The sequence below is a fragment of the Melitaea cinxia genome, chromosome 30, assembly GCF_905220565.1.
Source record: "Melitaea cinxia chromosome 30, ilMelCinx1.1, whole genome shotgun sequence".
Lineage (NCBI taxonomy): Eukaryota > Metazoa > Arthropoda > Insecta > Lepidoptera > Nymphalidae > Melitaea > Melitaea cinxia.
This window is the reverse complement of record NC_059423.1, coordinates 2133996-2152632: the sequence shown is the minus strand read 5'-3', so window position 1 is coordinate 2152632 and position 18637 is coordinate 2133996. Positions and strand designations below refer to the sequence as shown.

General features: G+C 32.5%; 1 protein-coding gene across 1 annotated transcript; it reads left to right on the top strand.

Moving 5' to 3' along the window:
* The first annotated feature begins 2014 nt into the window (after positions 1-2014).
* On the top strand, positions 2015-12002 carry LOC123668087 (zinc finger protein 761-like). The gene is made up of 3 exons (XM_045601880.1): positions 2015-2048; positions 3153-3317; positions 10330-12002. Exons 2-3 carry the CDS (start codon positions 3160-3162, stop codon positions 11819-11821), a joined length of 1650 nt encoding a protein of 549 aa, XP_045457836.1. The 5' UTR covers positions 2015-2048; positions 3153-3159; the 3' UTR covers positions 11822-12002.
* Positions 12003-18637: the final 6635 nt, after the last annotated feature.

Sequence of the window (18637 nt, the reverse complement as noted above, 5' to 3'; positions counted from 1 at the left end):
AAAATTGACAAATTCTGAAGTTTTTTTTTTTTTAATTTTTGAGAGCTGGATTCAAGTTCTTCGATCTACAAATTCTGAAGTTATTTAGTGTATTGCCACTGAACAGAGATTTTCATTTTATAGCACTTTTTTTATTTTATACAAATATACTTTATTTATTATTTAGACTTTAAAAAAGGGAGGGAATTCTCAATTTTGCTTTTTTATGTCTTACCTCATAACTTTTAAGTGGGTGCACCGATTTTCATGATCATTATTTTATTCGAAAGCTGGTGCTTATCTTTTCATGGAGGTACCCATAGTTGGACTCGAAGATAATAACAGAATTTTTAAGATTTATAATTTAAATTGCCGATTAATCAAAACATTTCCAAGATATAATTGAAATAGTGTAGTTACGCTTCAGCCTGTAATAACCTACAGCTGGGCATAAGCCTCTTTCCCCATGTAAGAGAAGGATAATATGTAGTTGGTGTCGGTAAAAAAATAATTTCTAATTTTCTACTACGTACCTAAGTATTTATTTAATTTTTATTTTTATTTGACCCTTGACAAAGTTGTGGACACGTCCATTTAAATTTGATCGAGATCTAATGTGCTTAGGAGATTCCTAATAGAATATATTTCATTGACTGTTTTATCGTCTACCTAAGTTATGTGTCGATGTAAATCGAAGTCTGCTTTTTTACGTTTGCGAGAAAACTCAATTATTTACTATTGTCTTAATTAATATTACTGTAAATAATTATGACTGTGTATTGTCGCCTGTTTATATGTATAGCCTTGAGTTTTCCTCTGGAAATGGACTACTCAATACAAAAAGAATTTTTCAATTCAGACCGGTAGAATTACTGAAATGATAATGGCGTATATTTGATATGGTACCACATTTATTTTATATATGAATATTGTTACTTTTGTATTATTATAACGGCTTAGTTTTTTTTTTCATCAGTAGGTAACAATAATATGAAGAATTATATTTTATATAAAATTTTGATTTATGTATACAGGCTGTCCCAAAACTCAACGTTAAGCCGAAACGGGGTGATAAGATTGATTCTATCATGAGAAAAATCAGAAAAAAAATCTACCCCATGCAGTTTTAAAATTATGGGCATTTAAGAAAAACTTACAAATTTGGTCAAACTGTAACCATTAAGCACCAAGTAAAGTGCCTTGGCAAGTGCTATTAAAAGTTTGCGCATTTAATCAGGATTGTAAAATGGTACAATACTTTTTAGGTTCATACAAAAAAAACGAGTAAAAAATAAAATCCTCAAGTAGCCCGATTTTTGCTAACCCACTTTACTCAGTTCAAATGTTTTTTATTCGCACAAGCTCTTGGTAGTTTCTTAATTTTACGACGAAATGATGAGAGAGATGGATAGTGGACATGTTAGCCATGAGCGAGATTATGCTGAAAGGATTTCATTTTGTAGAACAATGCTATAAAGGCATAATGAAAATCCCCAATTCATCCAAAAATTTTGCATTTAAAAAAGATGGTTACATAAACTTACACAATTTTACGAGTGGCATGTGGCGAATCCTTATTTAATGCGAGAAAGTAGATCCCATGCCGCCAGTAAGCCATGACTGCTGTCTGCCATCCATGCCTGCAATAAAAATTCTAGGATACATTTTATTTAAATTATTTTAATGATAAAAACAAATTTATAAGTATGATTTCGACAATGTGTAATAAAATGTAATAAATAAATAATTAATTTTCTTTTTCGGCAAGTTATTCATCTTTGTCTTTCCTTATAATTATTCTGTTCAAAAGTTTAAAAGTGTTATGTTGACAAATAATATTTTTAAGTTGTTATTCTTAAAGCGTATTAAAAGTTTCAAAAGTAAGAAAGTGTCGAAATATTTGTTTTATTAAAATATAAATCCTTGTATAATTAAAGTTCATTAAAAATAATTATAGTAAAATCCAAAAAGTCATCGTTTCCGAACGCTCGAAAGCATAATTGATTTTTTTCAACATTGGATTACCAAAAAATGCTATTTTTATTTCGCTTTGTTTTGTAAATACAGCAGTAAGTACATCGTTGTATGTTATTTGAATACTGCAATAAAATTTGTAGAGTTAAAATTTACTTAAGTGGCTCTAATGTTAATATTAATAATGCCTATAAATGAATAGCAAAATAATTATGTCCCAAGTGTTGGAATAGCGGCTATACGCCTTGACGTCAAAATGTAATTGAAAAAAAAAAAACTTTTTCATTTTATATTATTTCACTGGCGTCTAACCCGTTTATTTTGGTGAAAATTGAGATAAACATTTTAGTGTTACGCCGATTTATTCATTTACCGGTGTGTTTATCAGTGTTATTCGTTTGTTTGATAACGTGCTTTTAACTTTTATAAAATTATTAATGTTTACAATATTAGACCATATAGCAGATATCTTTGCCTTTTATGATAATAAAAAACAAATTAAAAAAAAGAAATACAAATAAATTGTTATCTTTTAATATAAACTTTTAAGAACTTTTGCCTACAATGTAGGTAAAGTATTCAAAACAAAAAGAAACCATCATTGAACTATGAAAACTAATACTTTTGTTATTTTTATAATAATATGGTAGTCGTAAATTATTTTGCTTCTATTTTTAACCGGCTTAAAAGAAAGGAGAACGTTCTCAATTGAATTGTATTTTTTGATATACCTTACCTTATAATTTTTACTGTCGTTACCAATTTTGCTGATTCTTTTCTTAATTGAAAGCTGGTGTTTGATGTGTGGTCCTATTTAAATTTGACTAAGTTGTAACAATAATGTATATTTGTTTATTTTTTGGACTACCCACGCTGTATATATGGATTTTTTTTATCAGTTCTAACTTTGTTTGCTATTTATTTATTTATTTAATTTTTAATGGAAACAAACAGTATATAATAATTTTTATAAAAAGAGCACACATTTGGAAAATCATCACCAGAACAGTTTCCAATGACTAAATTTATTAGTAATCAACTATATTATATATAGTTATTAATAATACACTTATTTAATTACATTTTTTAACTTTCTCTCCCTCTTCAGCTTATTGCTGTTCTCTGCTAGACAGATCCCCAAGTTACGCCAAACATCTTAGTTTTCTTTTTAACTATTATTACCTAATTTGTATTTTCAGAATAAAAATGGGCGATCAAGAACCTAAAGTTGAGGATACTGGCATGGCTCAATCGGAGGAACAGGAGACGGACATGATGAATATGTTTGCGAGTGTCTGGGTCAAAGTTGAAGTTGAGGAAGAAAATAGTGAATACGATACTGTTCCAGAGAAGAAACGTCTACGGTAAGACTAGTTACATATATGGGCACCTCTAACGAGTTCGTTCACTCGGTAATCAAAGGCTTAAAAGGAGCGTTAAACAACTTCTAAAAAAGGAGAAGTTGGTTTTGATTATACTTTTTTTTATATGTGTTACCTCATAACTATCCTGGTTGTACAAATTTTGTTTTTTTTTTAAATGTTAAGTTGTTGTGTGGCCCTGTTTAAATTAGACATAATTAAAAAATAAAAAATAAAATAGTACAGGATAAGGAGGAGGATGTGTGCATATCTATGTGTGTATACATATACACATATGTGTGTAATTAATTAAATTAATGTTTTGAACAGTAGTTACACATGGTTGTCTGATCCTAAGATAGACTGCTAAATGCCTGTTACAGGTAACAGCAGACCAATGTAATACTTTAAAATCCTGGAATAAAAGAGTGTTTTCTTAAAATAAGCAAAAGTTTATAAATTATACAACACTAGATGTGCCCCGCAGTTTCACCCACGTTAATTTAAGAAAAAAGGGATACTAAAATATTATAAAGCCTATAACCTTCCTCGATAAATATAATTGAACACTGAAAGAATTTTTCAAATCGGACCAGTAGTTCCTGAGACTAGCGCAAACAAACAAACAAACTCTTCAGCTTTATAATATTATATAGTATAGATTGTTGAATTATACAATAATTCTGAATTAGAATGTAAAACTAAATGTAAAATTATGTCATTCAAAAGATGCAGCGTTTACCGATTCTTGTTTAGGATTTGTTTCTCTAGATAGAGGCCTTTGCCCAACAATGGGTAGTTTATAGGATGCAATTAATTTTATTGGGTATTAAAGTATGATAAAACCTTATACTGTCCAAAGATATAGCTTACATATGAGCAGATGATAATAAAACCAGTTAAATAACACTGCCTCTCAAGTGGTGTCGTATTCCTGTGTGGACTCACACAATATAAGTAATTCATTAATAATAATATAAAAGTATTGAGGTAGGGCAGAGCAGGAAGTATCCGGTTCAAAGTCTGGAGCAGCGCAACTGGGGTAGTACCTCGACCCATAGATCAAGTAAAAAAAAATAGATAACGCACTTAGAACAAAAAAATGATGCCACTTTTTTAAATATGTGTGAGTGAGTGAAGTGTTGACACTTTTTAAAAAAAGTCCCTGAAAATTTTATTAAACACAATTAATTTAATATAGTTAAAATGGGTATGCGAAAATAAAAATCTGTTTATAGTTTTAAATATATTTACTCCTTTTTTCGCTTCAAATTGTTAAATAAATCTATTGCAGCCATGTTTTGATTTAATGAATTATATAAATCTGTGTCAAAGAAAATTACGTTTTTAAGTAACTGATGATTCCTCTGAAGGGCAAGTTTTAAAGACGTATAACTCTTTGCTGTAATGATTTAATTTTTTTATATTTTTTTTAAAAATAAAGTTCCTGTTTTTTTTATTACTTTTCTCTTAGTTTATGTTTTCTAGGTGTATCAAAGATTGAATCTTGGTTAACGACTGATTTTAGAATCATCCGGTAGGTCCTAGAACAAAAAATACAACATTAAAATACGTAGTAGTAATTAGTAGTATATACGTGATGGTACTCTGCGAAGTCCACGTTTTGTACCGTACATGGCAGCTTTATCAAAATGGTTTGAACAAACCACATTAGACGAGGATGGCTGTCGTTGTAGTTCATTTCGGCTCAGTCGTACAGCAGCTACCTATTTTATCTATCTCCTATTAAAATATTTGTTGGAAACCTAAAATCATGATATTTAGTAGTAAACTATGAGTAGTTAATTCACAAATTTAAACAGACACAAACGAGTTAAAAATTCATATTGACTTCAATTTAGGTAAAACATAAAATCACACGATAAAAAAACACAATAATGATGTCCACTTTCTACTTAATTATTTTTCTATGATTGCCTACAATTTACTTACCCGCATTTTGGGCTAATGGAAATAAGAATTACTGGTAACACTCCCTCGGTACGACATTTCGGGGCATGGAAATTATAAGTTCCGAATAACCTCAATATTATTTTGGAATAACAAAAAATATAAAGTTTTGTATGTACTTACGTGTGAAACGATATGTCTTCAGACTGTTTGTTCACTTTGGTATTGTTTTTGCACCATTTGGCTAAGATCTAGACTAGGTAAAACCGAATTAGAAAAACCGAATTATGGGGTTTTTGGGTGTGGAGGGTGGAGGATGTAGGGGAATCTATACAAGGTAACACTGTCACACCTCAAAACCCCATGGTTATTGAGATATCCATGGTTAAAGTTTTGAGGTTAGAAGAAGAATTTAAAGCTATTATAATACCTTTGAGCTCGTACTGTTTGAATTGTGTGACAAATCGACACTTTTAAACAAAATGACGCGTCAGACATAATATCCTAATAAAATTAGTAACATTGCGTGCTAGAATATAGGTTTAGAAATTCGAAAAATACCCAAAACCGAATCGGAGCACCCCACTGTCCACTTGGTCTTGGTCTGTCCTACCCCTAGAGTGTTTTTTTTTGTGCCGCAGAGGCGCGGAGCATGAGTGAGCGTGCTTTCGCACGCAAGGGCAGAAGGGCTGCACTTCCCGCAGCGCCGGAGCCAAGCGTTCCTCTAACTTTCGAAATTCTTCTTCTAACCTCAAAACTTTAACCATGGATATCTCCATAACCATGGGGTTCTGAGGTGTGACAGTGGTACCAGGGGTAGCGTTCCCCACCCTCTCCCCCCCTTCCCCCCCACGGTCCCGAAATTCGGTTTTACCTAATCTAAAGCTTTACCCACCATTTAATTACAAAAGAACGGCATGTTATAGGCAAAGTTACTGTACGAGGCCCCGTGAGATAATAACGAAAATGAGCGTAGTTTGATGCATATGGGTGCGTGAGGAGCTTACTTGAAGGAGCCGAGTTTTGTGGCTTCAGTAACAACAAAGGCCGCGCATTATCTACTTTTTTTACTTCATCTATGCCTCGACCTTACAGAAGATCACAGCTAAATAATACTGCTATCAAGCGGTGTTGTGTTCATCTGTGCTTAAGGTAGAGAGTTGGACAGGATCGGGAGTAGGGTCGGCAATGCGCTTGCGATGCTTCTGGTGTTGCTAGGGTCTATAGGCTAAAACTGTATGGCTACATAGTTTATGGCTAAGATATTGAGCGCTGACCTTGGGACCTGCGCATAAACGAATTTGTGCTATGATTTGGTGGTATGATGTTAATACCGATTCACATTAATTGGCTAACCTAGTAATCCACAAGAAATGCCATTCTCGCAGCTTTTGTGATTAATCATTTAATTTTTTTTTCATTCAAATTTTTTAGTTGTTGATGACGGTATAGCATGCAATTATCTATAAAATGATATATAATTTATGTGGAGTAATTGTGAGGTTTTTTTTTTAAACACATCTTATTAATATATATGATTTCTCGCTCTCACATACTACACATAGAATAAAAATAATTAAACTAAATGAAAATACAAAAATATGGGGAACAATCAATGAATTAACGAATCATTAACCTCGTTAAAACTGTTTTCATACGTGTACAGTGAATTTCGACTACGAGTACATAACCGTCCAAAATCATTGCCTACATTTTATTTTATTATTTATTTTAAAATTATAGTTGACTGTTTATATTTATTGGTAAGTTAAATATTTTATTTGAATGTATTTCTTATGTTACATGTAAATGTTTTTTTTTAGTTAATTATAAATAATTTTTAATATAACAACACATAATATGTAAATATAGAAACACAATATTATTCTTTAGAAAATAATATTTTATTTAAAAATTTCTATCTAATACTATTGGTAATATAGAAATTATTTAAAAATCCGTGACTTAATTGGATTATTTACAGTAAAAAAACAAATCGTGTTTTGGGTTAATTTATTTTTTGGTTTTGCAAGACTTCAAACGGAAATTAATGCAATAAGGTGCCAAAGCATTAGCAATTTGGATATCTTTTGCGCTTTACATATTTATTTAATCTTTTTAGGTACAAAATGCCAAGACAACGCACCATTTTAAACGGTCAAGCCAAAAAAATGGTTTACGATATATATCGTTTTATGGAAAAGGAAGCTAAGGAGGGTATATCAAATGTAAAACAAGTTCAGAAAAGAACGGCAATGGCCACGAACACGTGTGTCGCGACTGTTAGGAGGATTTCTAAAGAAAGCAGTAGTTCTGATTCACTCTCTGTATTCAAAACACCGGGAAAAAAGCGACCCCGAATGAAACCTATGACAGATATTGATACTTTTGATCAGGGCGTGATCAAAAGATGCATACATCATTTTCATATCACTCAAAAAGAATTGCCGTCAATTGGAAAACTGCGAAAGATATTACAAAACGATATCAATTATTTAGGATCGGAACGAAGCTTGAGAAGGATAATTAGGAGTTTAGGTTTTAAATCTAAAAAGACGGAATCAAACAAACGAGCTCTGCTAGAAACGTGCAACGTCCGCGCAAAAAGGATTGAATACTTACAGCAAATATGTCAGTACAGACAAGAAGGAAGGCCTATAGTGTATACCGACGAATTGTTTATAGATTCATATCATTCGAATCCTAAAGCCTTTTCAGATGGTACAGTTAAAGGTCTGAAAAGACCTATATCAAAAGGACAGCAGTTGATTATTATTCATGCTGGGTCTGAAGCGGGCTTTATTCCAAATGCACTTCTAACGTTTAAAACAGATAATCACGATACTATAAAACATGAAATATATGAAAAATGGCTAAATACACAGTTTCTACCAAATCTGCCAAATAATTCTGTCGTGGTTTTTGATAATGCTTCGTACCATAACGTTCAATATAATCCAGCTCCAATTGCTACTTCTAAAAAACTCGAAATGCAAGCCTGGTTAACTGAAAAAGGTCTGAGCTATACCGTTGATATGTTAAAACCGGAGTTGTACAGCATAATTAAAAGTCACAAAGATAAATACACAACATATACTGTAGATAGGATATTAGCTGAAAAAAATCATACCGTGCTTCGACTGCCTCCGTATCATCCAGATCTCAATCCGATCGAAATGGTTTGGAGTGAAATTAAGGGCTATCTATCAAGCAAAAATGTTAATTGGGATGCTAAAGATGTCACTGAGATTATTAAGGAGAAAACTGGTCAGTTTAATGCAAGCGACTGGAGTCAGTATTGTTTAAGAATTAAAAGTATAGAAGATGAATACAAAAAAAGCGATCCTGCAATCGATATGCTGACAGAGGACTTCGTTGTACACATTGACAATGATTCAGAAAATAGTGATGATTTTACTGATGGAGATGATAATATCGAGATGTCTAACGCCAGTACGAGTAGCGTTAATGACTTTATGGACGCTATTGACTAGTCCAGTTTATTCAGTTTGGCCCTTTCAGGTCTGGCAGAATGTAATATATATTCAATTTAAATATGTATATTTATTATAGTAAAAATTGGTTGTCTGTAAAGTTGGTAGTTTAACGTGACAACGTCATAACAAAACTTCTCCTCGGACGCATAGGCCAATCGAGTGGAAGAGATAGATACGGCGCAAGCGTACAATGAGCGTAACGGGCTATTGAACGTAACTAGACAATGAGTCATACTTTTTCGTGCATGCAGCCGGCGTTCATTGATTTATTAGACGTTGTCACGTCAAAAAAAAAAAAAAAATTTCACCTGGCCTACCTTAGGAACAGACGATTGTGTGTATATGTTAAACACTTTTTTATTAATTGATTTATTTGTCACCGTGAAATTACTAATCTAATGTATCATAATTAATAAAACTATTTAATTTTATTATTACACTTTCATTTTAATAATTTTTCCCTCATAACTAGAACCGAAAAGATTTTAAATGCAACAAAAAAAAAAACTTGCTTTGCCTTTATTTTGCCACTCGTGCACGATACGCACGTCGATCCTCACTCTCATCACCGAACACTCAAGATCAATGCCCTTAATTACACATACAAAAATACAGACTATTTGTTGATATTTTGATCCAATTGCTTGGACCCTGGTCATGACTTGGCTTCAGTACAGTGTCATTGTATCCCATATTATTCTTTTTGCACTTCCATTAATCTCACAGGAAATTAGACAGGAAACACCCATAAGTTAATTATTTATTGTGAAAATATTTAGACAAACCAGATATTATCACCCTTTTGTTTTATAATGTTTATATATATAATCCTTAACCGACTGCTCCAAGAGAAAGAGACATGCCTCCACTAATGAAATAAGTAAATCAACGATGCATTTCTCCCTTTTTTGCACATGTACGAATTTATGTATTGACGTAAATGTTAACAAAGATGTTTAGTTTATAGTCTGTTCATGTTAAAAAATAGTGACCATCGCTGTCATTTAGTTTACTCCCGGACCCTTGACAATATTTATTCGTACTTAATTAGAACGTGTTCAAATTGGCCAGTTATCGTGAGCCAGGAGTACACAGTCATTACTTGCTTAACGCAAATAGTCTATAGGTACTACAATCTATACATCTATACAATTAAATAAAATTGGAGTATCTGTTTGTAATATTAAAATAACCGCTTTTTACTAAATGCGTATGGATGTATACACGGCACATATACCAAAATGACATTTTTTACAATTTTTGTCTGTGTGTCTGTCTGTTTGTTCCGGCTAATCTCTGAAACGGCTGGACTTATTTTGACGGGACCTTCACTGATGCTGATGTCATAAGGAGTAACTTAGGCTACTTTTATTTTAGAAATTTATTTATTTCATAACTCTGCGAACTGAACAATAATTTTTCTGTTAAATTGAAGTTAACAGAAAAGTTATTGTTCAGTTCGCAGAGTTATGAAATATTAACTTGATTGAACAATAACTTTTCTGTTGAAGTTGAAGTCGCGGGCACAGATAGTAAATCAATAAATCAAATAAAATTTAGTCATACAAAATTGAAATTGTTATTAATACAATGTTTATTTGTTTCAGCAGCAAGAGCAAACGAAAACAAATTAAAAAACGTAAAATTTCTAAAACACTAAAATGCGAAGAGTGCGACTATACAACAGTTTACAAGAACTGTCTTGATTTACACATGGCAGGTCACAAGGATTCGAAACCGTTTACTTGCCAACTTTGCAATTATACGACTAAATATCCTACCTCTTTGCAGAGGCACATCATGATCAAACATCAGTCGAAGGAGGACGCTTTGTCAAACGATGATAAAAAGTCCCTACCAGTCCACAAATGTGACCAATGTGACTACACTTCATACTTCAAATGGAACTTAAACGCACACAAACGAAAACATAAGCAAGAGAAACAGTTCAAATGCCCGCACTGCGATTATGCAACAGCCTACAGACACAATTACTTAAAGCACAGCAAAATTCATAACGAAGGTGTTTTCTACAAGTGCGATAAGTGTCCATTCGTGACGAAATTCGAAGGGCACATAACTAGACATCTGGCTAAAATACACAATGAAATAACAGAAAAAGCTAATAAATGCGATTTCTGTGATTTTTCAACCATGGTCAGATGGAGATTGAATATACACAAGCAACGTAGCAAGCAGGAAGCCCCACTAAAATGTGACTACTGTGACTTCGAGACTATGTATATGTGCGAGAGTAAATACCATAAAGTGTCGCATTACAACAAAATATATGGTTCAGGAACTGTCCATAAGGCGAACGACAATATACATACACCAACGGAAATCCAGGAACACGTACAAGAGAAATCTGATTATGTATCTAAGGAGCATCTAGAGAAACATGACAATCAATATACGCTAGACCCGAATTGCGTGGATTGGAATAGCATCCAAGTTCTGGAATCTGAAGATAAAGAAAGGCCATTTCTATGCCATATGTGTAGTTACACGTCGAAGTTCAAAGCAGCTGTACAAAGGCACTTTCAGAGACACCACACTGGAACACAGAACCGTCCGTACAAATGTGTTAACTGTGATTTTTCGACGAAAACTAAAGATCAAATTGCGCTGCATAATAAAAGGAGTCAGTCAGACAAGTCACTATACTGTAGCATATGCAGTTTTACGACAAACTTCAAATGTCAGTTTGTTATGCACCAAAAGTGCCACTACGCGTACAAATGCACGATATGTTCCTACTCCTGTAGGCATAAATACGAATTGCAGAAGCATTTTACGACCCAGCATTTGGGTAACGGTCTGAAATGCAGTTACTGTGACTATAAAGCGTCCAGAAAGGAAAGTCTACTGTGTCATGAGACTATCCATACCGGAAATAAGCCGTTTAAATGTTCATATTGTTCTTATACGTCTGTACGGAAATCCTTACTTGATAACCATGTTAAGAGGTACCACAGTGATATAAAGAAAAATGTGACGATTGTTAGTGAGGCCAAAATAGAGTCATTAAGAGTGCCAATACCATCTTTGATCGATACATTGGCGGAGAATTGTGATAAAATGCCAGTTACAAAGTAGTTTTTAAGTTTCTGTGAAGAAGGTACGGTAAGAAAGTATGGACTCTTCCACTGGGAAATAATTTTTTCTAATTTGCAATGACAAGGCGATTAAAATTTTAATAGGCCTGAGTGATACCAGGTCACTTAGTTATGATATAAGAATAAAGTTTACTTTATTAATAAATACTAAAAAATTAAAATGTAATTATTAATATTTTTCCTTTTGGGGGGGGTTGTGATCAAAATATTATTTCTTCCTTAAGTCTAAAGAAGTTCTTGCTAAAATTTATTTGATGACAGATTTTAAGTATGGTCTTGTCTATTAAAAATTATACAGAACTCTAACTAATATACAGTTCGCTTAAACCGAAAATAAAAATCATCATATCAAAAATTTCGCTCTAGCGGGTATATCGTTCCATAGCTTAATTGGCTAGAGCGCCGACACGGTCAGTCGGAGACGCGGGTTCGAACCCCCGCTGGAGCGGTCAATTTTTGATATGATATTCAAAAATGTTTAATATACAGTTCTTGGTGCTAAAAACTTTTATACACGCTAAACTATCACACACATACACCCAATTAAACCATCCATTTCTAAGCTATACCTACATATAAAACACAGTCAAATAAAACCAGTACTTAAGCACACGATAAGTTTTTATCTTTTGGGGAAGATTTTAGATGTCTATTCTTTTAACTGACGTCCAAAAAAGGAGGAGGTTCTTAATTCGATTGTATTTTTTTATGTATTTGACTTCAGAACTTTTGAGTGGGTGGACTGATTTCGATAAAAAAAAATTAATCGAAAGGTGGTGCGTGTCATTTGGTCAAATTTAAATTTATTTGAGATCTGACAACTACTTTTCGAGTTATATCTAATAATGCGTTTTTACTTGACGCTTTTTTCGTCGACCTACGTTGTATTATACCGCATAACTTTTTACTGGGTGTGCCGATTTTGACGATTTTTAATTTATTTGAAAGCTGGTGTTTATCATGTGGTCACATTTAAATTTCATCGAGATCTGATTATAACTTTTTAAGTAATCTTCGATAACACCTATTTACTTGACTATTTTTTCGTCTACCTACGTTGTACTACTTTTCGATGTAATTTAAGTCGTTTTTTTTTTTTCGTTTGCGAGCAAACACAATTATGTCTATCTATTCTGTATATGAATAGGGTTTTATATGATGTTTTTGTTAAGAGACAAATTTGAGAAATAAATTAAATGAAAAGTCCGCTAACCCACTAGTGCAAATTCTATTTTAAGTGGGTTTTAAGAACTAAGATATACTTATGTCAGTAAACTTTTTTTGTATTATGGTCGACTAATTATATACTTAGACGATCTGTAACACTACATAGTTGAAGATCTCGAGATTCATATATTTTACTTATTAAATATATGTATATATATATATATATATATATATATATATATATATATATATATATATATATATATATATATTTAATATTAGTACATACAGTTGCTCTGTAACAACGAAATGATTTACACTATGCTTTTCTTGTCTACTGAGTGCTGTGGGCAAGTACCGAATACGCCTTCATCTGATTTTAATCTTAATCATTAATGATTTTGTTAAAACTGACTATAATAGTCAAAAGAATACCAGAATTCTAAAGTTCTTAGGGTCTTGATTATTCTAAAGGATCAGAGCCCATAGGTTAAAAATGGTCCTCGATAAACATACTTTCTGTAAATATAATGAACTAGCTGACCCGGCGAACTTCGTATCGCCTAACACAAACTTTATCGTATGGTATTAAAGTTCAAATTGATTTTTAAGTATTATCACAAATCTTTTGTATGGGAGTATAGAAACGTGTTGTTTTTAGACTTTTTCAGGAAGTTTAAAATTATTATTTTTTTTTAGAATTTTTCTCTCCGTAAGAACCATCCTCGTACTTCAAGGAATATTTTAAAAAAAGAATTAGCGAAATCGGTCCACCCGTTCTCGAGTTTTGCGCTTAGCAACACATTTTGCGATTCATTTTTATATTATAGAGATAATTGATGTATAACACTGAGATCAAAAACTAACCTTTATTTACAAATAAAAAAAAATAAATAAAGTGATTACTATGGCCTTATCTTTATTTCAACGCATTTTATCTTAAAACATTTATTAATTGTAAGTGTAAGACAATAATAAGCACCCTAAATAAGGAAATTATTATCTAATTAAACAAACATATGAGGGTTGAATACAAATAAGGCGTTACTTGCATAAACGCGACCGTCGCTTTTTGAAAATATAGCTTCTTTGAAGGTAGTTGTAAAATTTTATATGAAAGCCCATGGAGCTTACAGAAATGGAGATTCTCTCTAAGCTCCATGTGAAAGACATTGTAAACGTTAGTTTTTCATATGACAATTTACAACTAGGTAGTTTTTTTTAACATCCATGGGCTCTTAAGTGCCCATGCATTTTTTATATATACATTTTTATTTTCAAAACTTTGAATTCGACTGTATTTTTTTTTTATGTATGTTACATCAGAACTTTTGACTGGGTGGAGCGATTTCGACAAATTTTCTTTTAATCGAAAGGTGGTGTGTGCCAATTGGTCCCATTTAAATTTATTTGAGATCTAACGACTACTTTTCGAACTATATCTAATAATGCGTTTTTACTTGACGCTTTTTTCGTCGACCTACGTTGTATTATACCACATAACTTTCTACTGGATATACCGATTTTGATAATTCTTTTTTTGTTCGAAGGGAGATATCCCAAGTTTAGTACCATGATAAGGAAACCAGGATCTGATGATGGGATCTCAGAGAATTTCTTGAAATTCTTGAAAATCCGCAATAACTTTTTACTGGGTGTACCGATTTTGATAAATTTTTTTTTTTTGTTGGAAAGGGGATATCCCTGGTTTAGTACCATGATAAGGAAACCAGGATCTGATGATGGAATCTCAGAGAAATCGAGGGAACTTCTTGAAAATCCGCAATAACTTTTTACTGGGTGTACCGATTTTAATAATTTTTAATTTAATCGAAAGCTGATGTTTGTCATGTGGTCACATATAAATTTTATTGAGATCTGATAACTACTTTTTGAGTAATCTTTGATAACGCGCAGTTACTTGACTATTTTTTCGTCGATCTACGTTGTACTATTCGTCGATGTAATTGAAGTCGGTTTTTTTTCGTTTGCGAGGGAACACAATTATTCAACACTGAACTGGGTAGTTTTGTTTTGGGTAGGTAGGTATGTAAGCAGTATAGTTTAGCAATAACAGTTAGCCCGTCAAAATTTACCGCCTATCCGCTAGCAGAATAAGCCAATGATAACAAAGCTAAGTAATATAGTACCAACCGCTTTGTGGAGAAAACGTTTAAAAACGTACGGCTTAAATTTTTGTAAATGTTCCTTTATAGCTATTTTCCTTTATATTCCTATGATTATTTTGAGTAAAAAAGTCATAAAACTCAGAAACAAAACAAAAAGGAAAGTTCTTTGGCAATAAGATATAATAAAATTTTCCTATTTTATTATTACGGATAAAATTGAATATTAAGTATTATATACTTTTACATTGTATAATCGAAAATATTAACAAGATTGAATATTTTTTATCATAAGAAAAACTAGTAATTTGAGCACTTAGCAGACTTATTTATCCTATAGAAGAAATGCTAAAATTATTTTAAACTGTTTCCGGACCCGTACATTCTAACATTCCAATAATAAAGTTATGTTTTATTGCAACTTTTTAACCATCATAATAAAAATCACGGGTTTTTTTTTTTTGTGAAGAGTACATCGACATTTTCAGTATATTTTAAATACAGGGACGTATAATCTGATTAAATTATGGAAAATGAAGGTTGCAGGGTGTTTGTTGTTTATTTTGAATAAGAAGTGGCACGTTTATAGTAAAAATATTCACATAATTTGATTTCAACCCTGAGATTTTTGAAGTAAAACTTCTTTATCCATGCTTGACTTGGGGAGTAAGCTGGTGAATGCGTGACGAGAGCGTGACTAAAAGTGTGATCGGGCAAAGTGAACGGAGGAAGAAAATGAGGTGCGACCACACATTTTTTCTCTCGTTCTCTTCTAACCAGTTATGTTTCGTATATCTAAGACAGAGTGCAGGCCTATTGTGCAGAAGTTTTACTGCAGTCGTGTGGTCTAAAGCACGCTCGTTTATTTCATTCTTATTCGTAAATTCTAATCACTTCCACGCCGTTTTTGTTAGGAGACAAATTTGCCTTTGATCTTGATGTGTGAGGTGAGGTGAATAAGAATTGTTATAAAGCTACGATTTAAAAGAGATTGATAACAGGATTTTCTGTTACAATAAGATTTGGAGAGCAATTGATCAAATGTTATATATATACATATATTGCACATCTAACTCTTTTCTTTTCTTTGATATCTTGAAAAGCAAGAGAAGATTAAAACCGACCAATTCCCGGTTCTCCGTCCACTTCAGTGAAACATGCTTCACATATATTTTGGTCCATTTTCGATTTCCAAACTTTTTTCAATATTTTCTCATAATGTCTGGTCATAATACCCACCTGTGATAAACGAATTATTCATTTAAAAATTTTCTGGGAGTAAAGTACATAAAAATGAATCACAGAAAAATATGTAAGAGCCTCATGAAAGAATCTCATATATATCATAAGAATATGGACAAATGCAGACCAAATTCTTATAGAAGATATTTCTTTACGTAAGATTTCTATGACATTTGTAAGGTTTTCATTTCATTTTATTATATCACAAGATAAGCCTTCATTTTTTTTTTAATTTTCCTGTCCATATCAAGATAAAGGTCCAATCAAATATAGTGTGACGCTTAAACTCCCTTGCGTCCAACACGCCACCAAGTCACGTATCTGGTATCCACATAATATTTATTTACTTATAAATACTGTGATCAAAATTATATTTAAATAATTTTATAAAAGAGACAAAACATAATAATTTCTATTTTTCAAATTAATTAAAAGTCTAATATTGAATTTTTATTTTGAAGTATGATTGACAGAATTTCTTGAATCTAGAACTGAAAATGAATTGGCTTCAAATAGCACCAAGATGGCAAAAATTATTTCGACAATATCTCATAGAATGGAAAATACACGAAGGAAATTTATCGGTACAACGTTTTAAAATATTAATAATGTAATAATTTCATATAGGTATATGTTGTTCGACTATAACCGGAGTTTTCCCAAATAGGTACCTAGTTTGTCTGATTCGTTCTATTTTAGGGTAAAGATAAAATTACCTAAAGCTTCGCTCACAGGCTCATCCCTTAAGGAACTTTCCCCATCGACTCTAAACAGGCTTCCCTATAATTTTCATCCATATTCCGAAATTGATAGCTGAAATTATAGTAAAATATATCGCTTCAGCCTGTAATATCCCACTGCCGGGCATAGGCCTGTTTTCCCATGTAGGAGAAGGATCAGAGCTTAATCCACCACGCTGCTCCAATGCGGGTTGGCGGATATATTCCCTATATAAGTAACGATCGCTATCAAAATACATCATTAGTTAAAAATTCTAGTGAGTTGTAAGCCTCAGTGAATTCTTGACCTCAGTCAGTCGTAAGCTCCAGTTACCTAGTAATAGCTCCTGCTAATTATAAACTCCAGTCAGTTACAAAAACCACTCAAATGTAATCGCCAGTCAGGTGTAAACTCTAGTTAGTTATAAACTCGAGTCCAGGTTAAGCCCTAGTCAGTTGTAAATTTCAGTCAGTGTTACACACCCCCAAGTTTTACCCCAGTTGATATTTTTAATAATATTAGGCTTCGGCCTGTAATATCCCACTACTGGGCATAGGCCTCTTTCCCCATGTAGGAGAAGAATCAGAGCTTAATCCACCACGCTGCTCCAATGCGGGTTGGCGGATATATTCCCTACTATGAGTAACGATCGCTATCAGGCGTACATGATAACAACCGGGACCCACGGCTTAACGTGCTCTCCGAGGCACGGTGGGGAGATCCACAAGGACTGCACAAGCACCCAGACCACGACATTTACCTTTATGGCCAATAAAAATGTTTGTCATGTGCGAGGATCGAACCCGCAACCGCCAGCGCAACAGGCACAATCCATAGCTGTGACCGTTGCGCCAACGCGGCGTCAATAATATTAATAATATTAAAATTATACGAATATCCTATACTATGCAAGAAAAAGATTAACTAAGGGTAACTAAACGCAAATTTAAATAAAAAATTGAATCTTCATCTTCTAAAGTCATTCAGAATTCTCAGCAAATTATTTTAGACGAAATGCAACAGTTTAAAAACTGTTAAATCTTAGTTTTTTATTTTATTTATTTATCTAATAAACAATAATGTACTTATTTCTTATAAATAGCATTAAAAAAAAACACGCAGCTTATGACAATGCTACTCAGTAAAAATCAATGAAAGAAAAAATATAAAATAATCACATTTTTTTTTTAATTATGTTATATATCCACAGGCTTATTATGCCCGTGCTTTTGTTATTCCATATATTATTATTATTATTTTTTTAACATGCATCGGTACTTCACCGCAACTTAAGAATCCAGAAGCCTTAAGAGCCATTTCACAAAAATCGGTAACAATCCGCGAAATTGTAATATTTTGACGTCGTTAATCTCAGTGTTGGATGCAATAATGTAATTTATATTCTTGAAATATAATAGAGCAACCTTTGTTGTAGTCCATAGTCAGGTCAGAATTTTGATTTATATTATGTGTATAAAATTATTAACCTTTTCATCAGCCTCCTCCCTGGGTAAACGGTCGCAATGTATACTTTGAAGGCC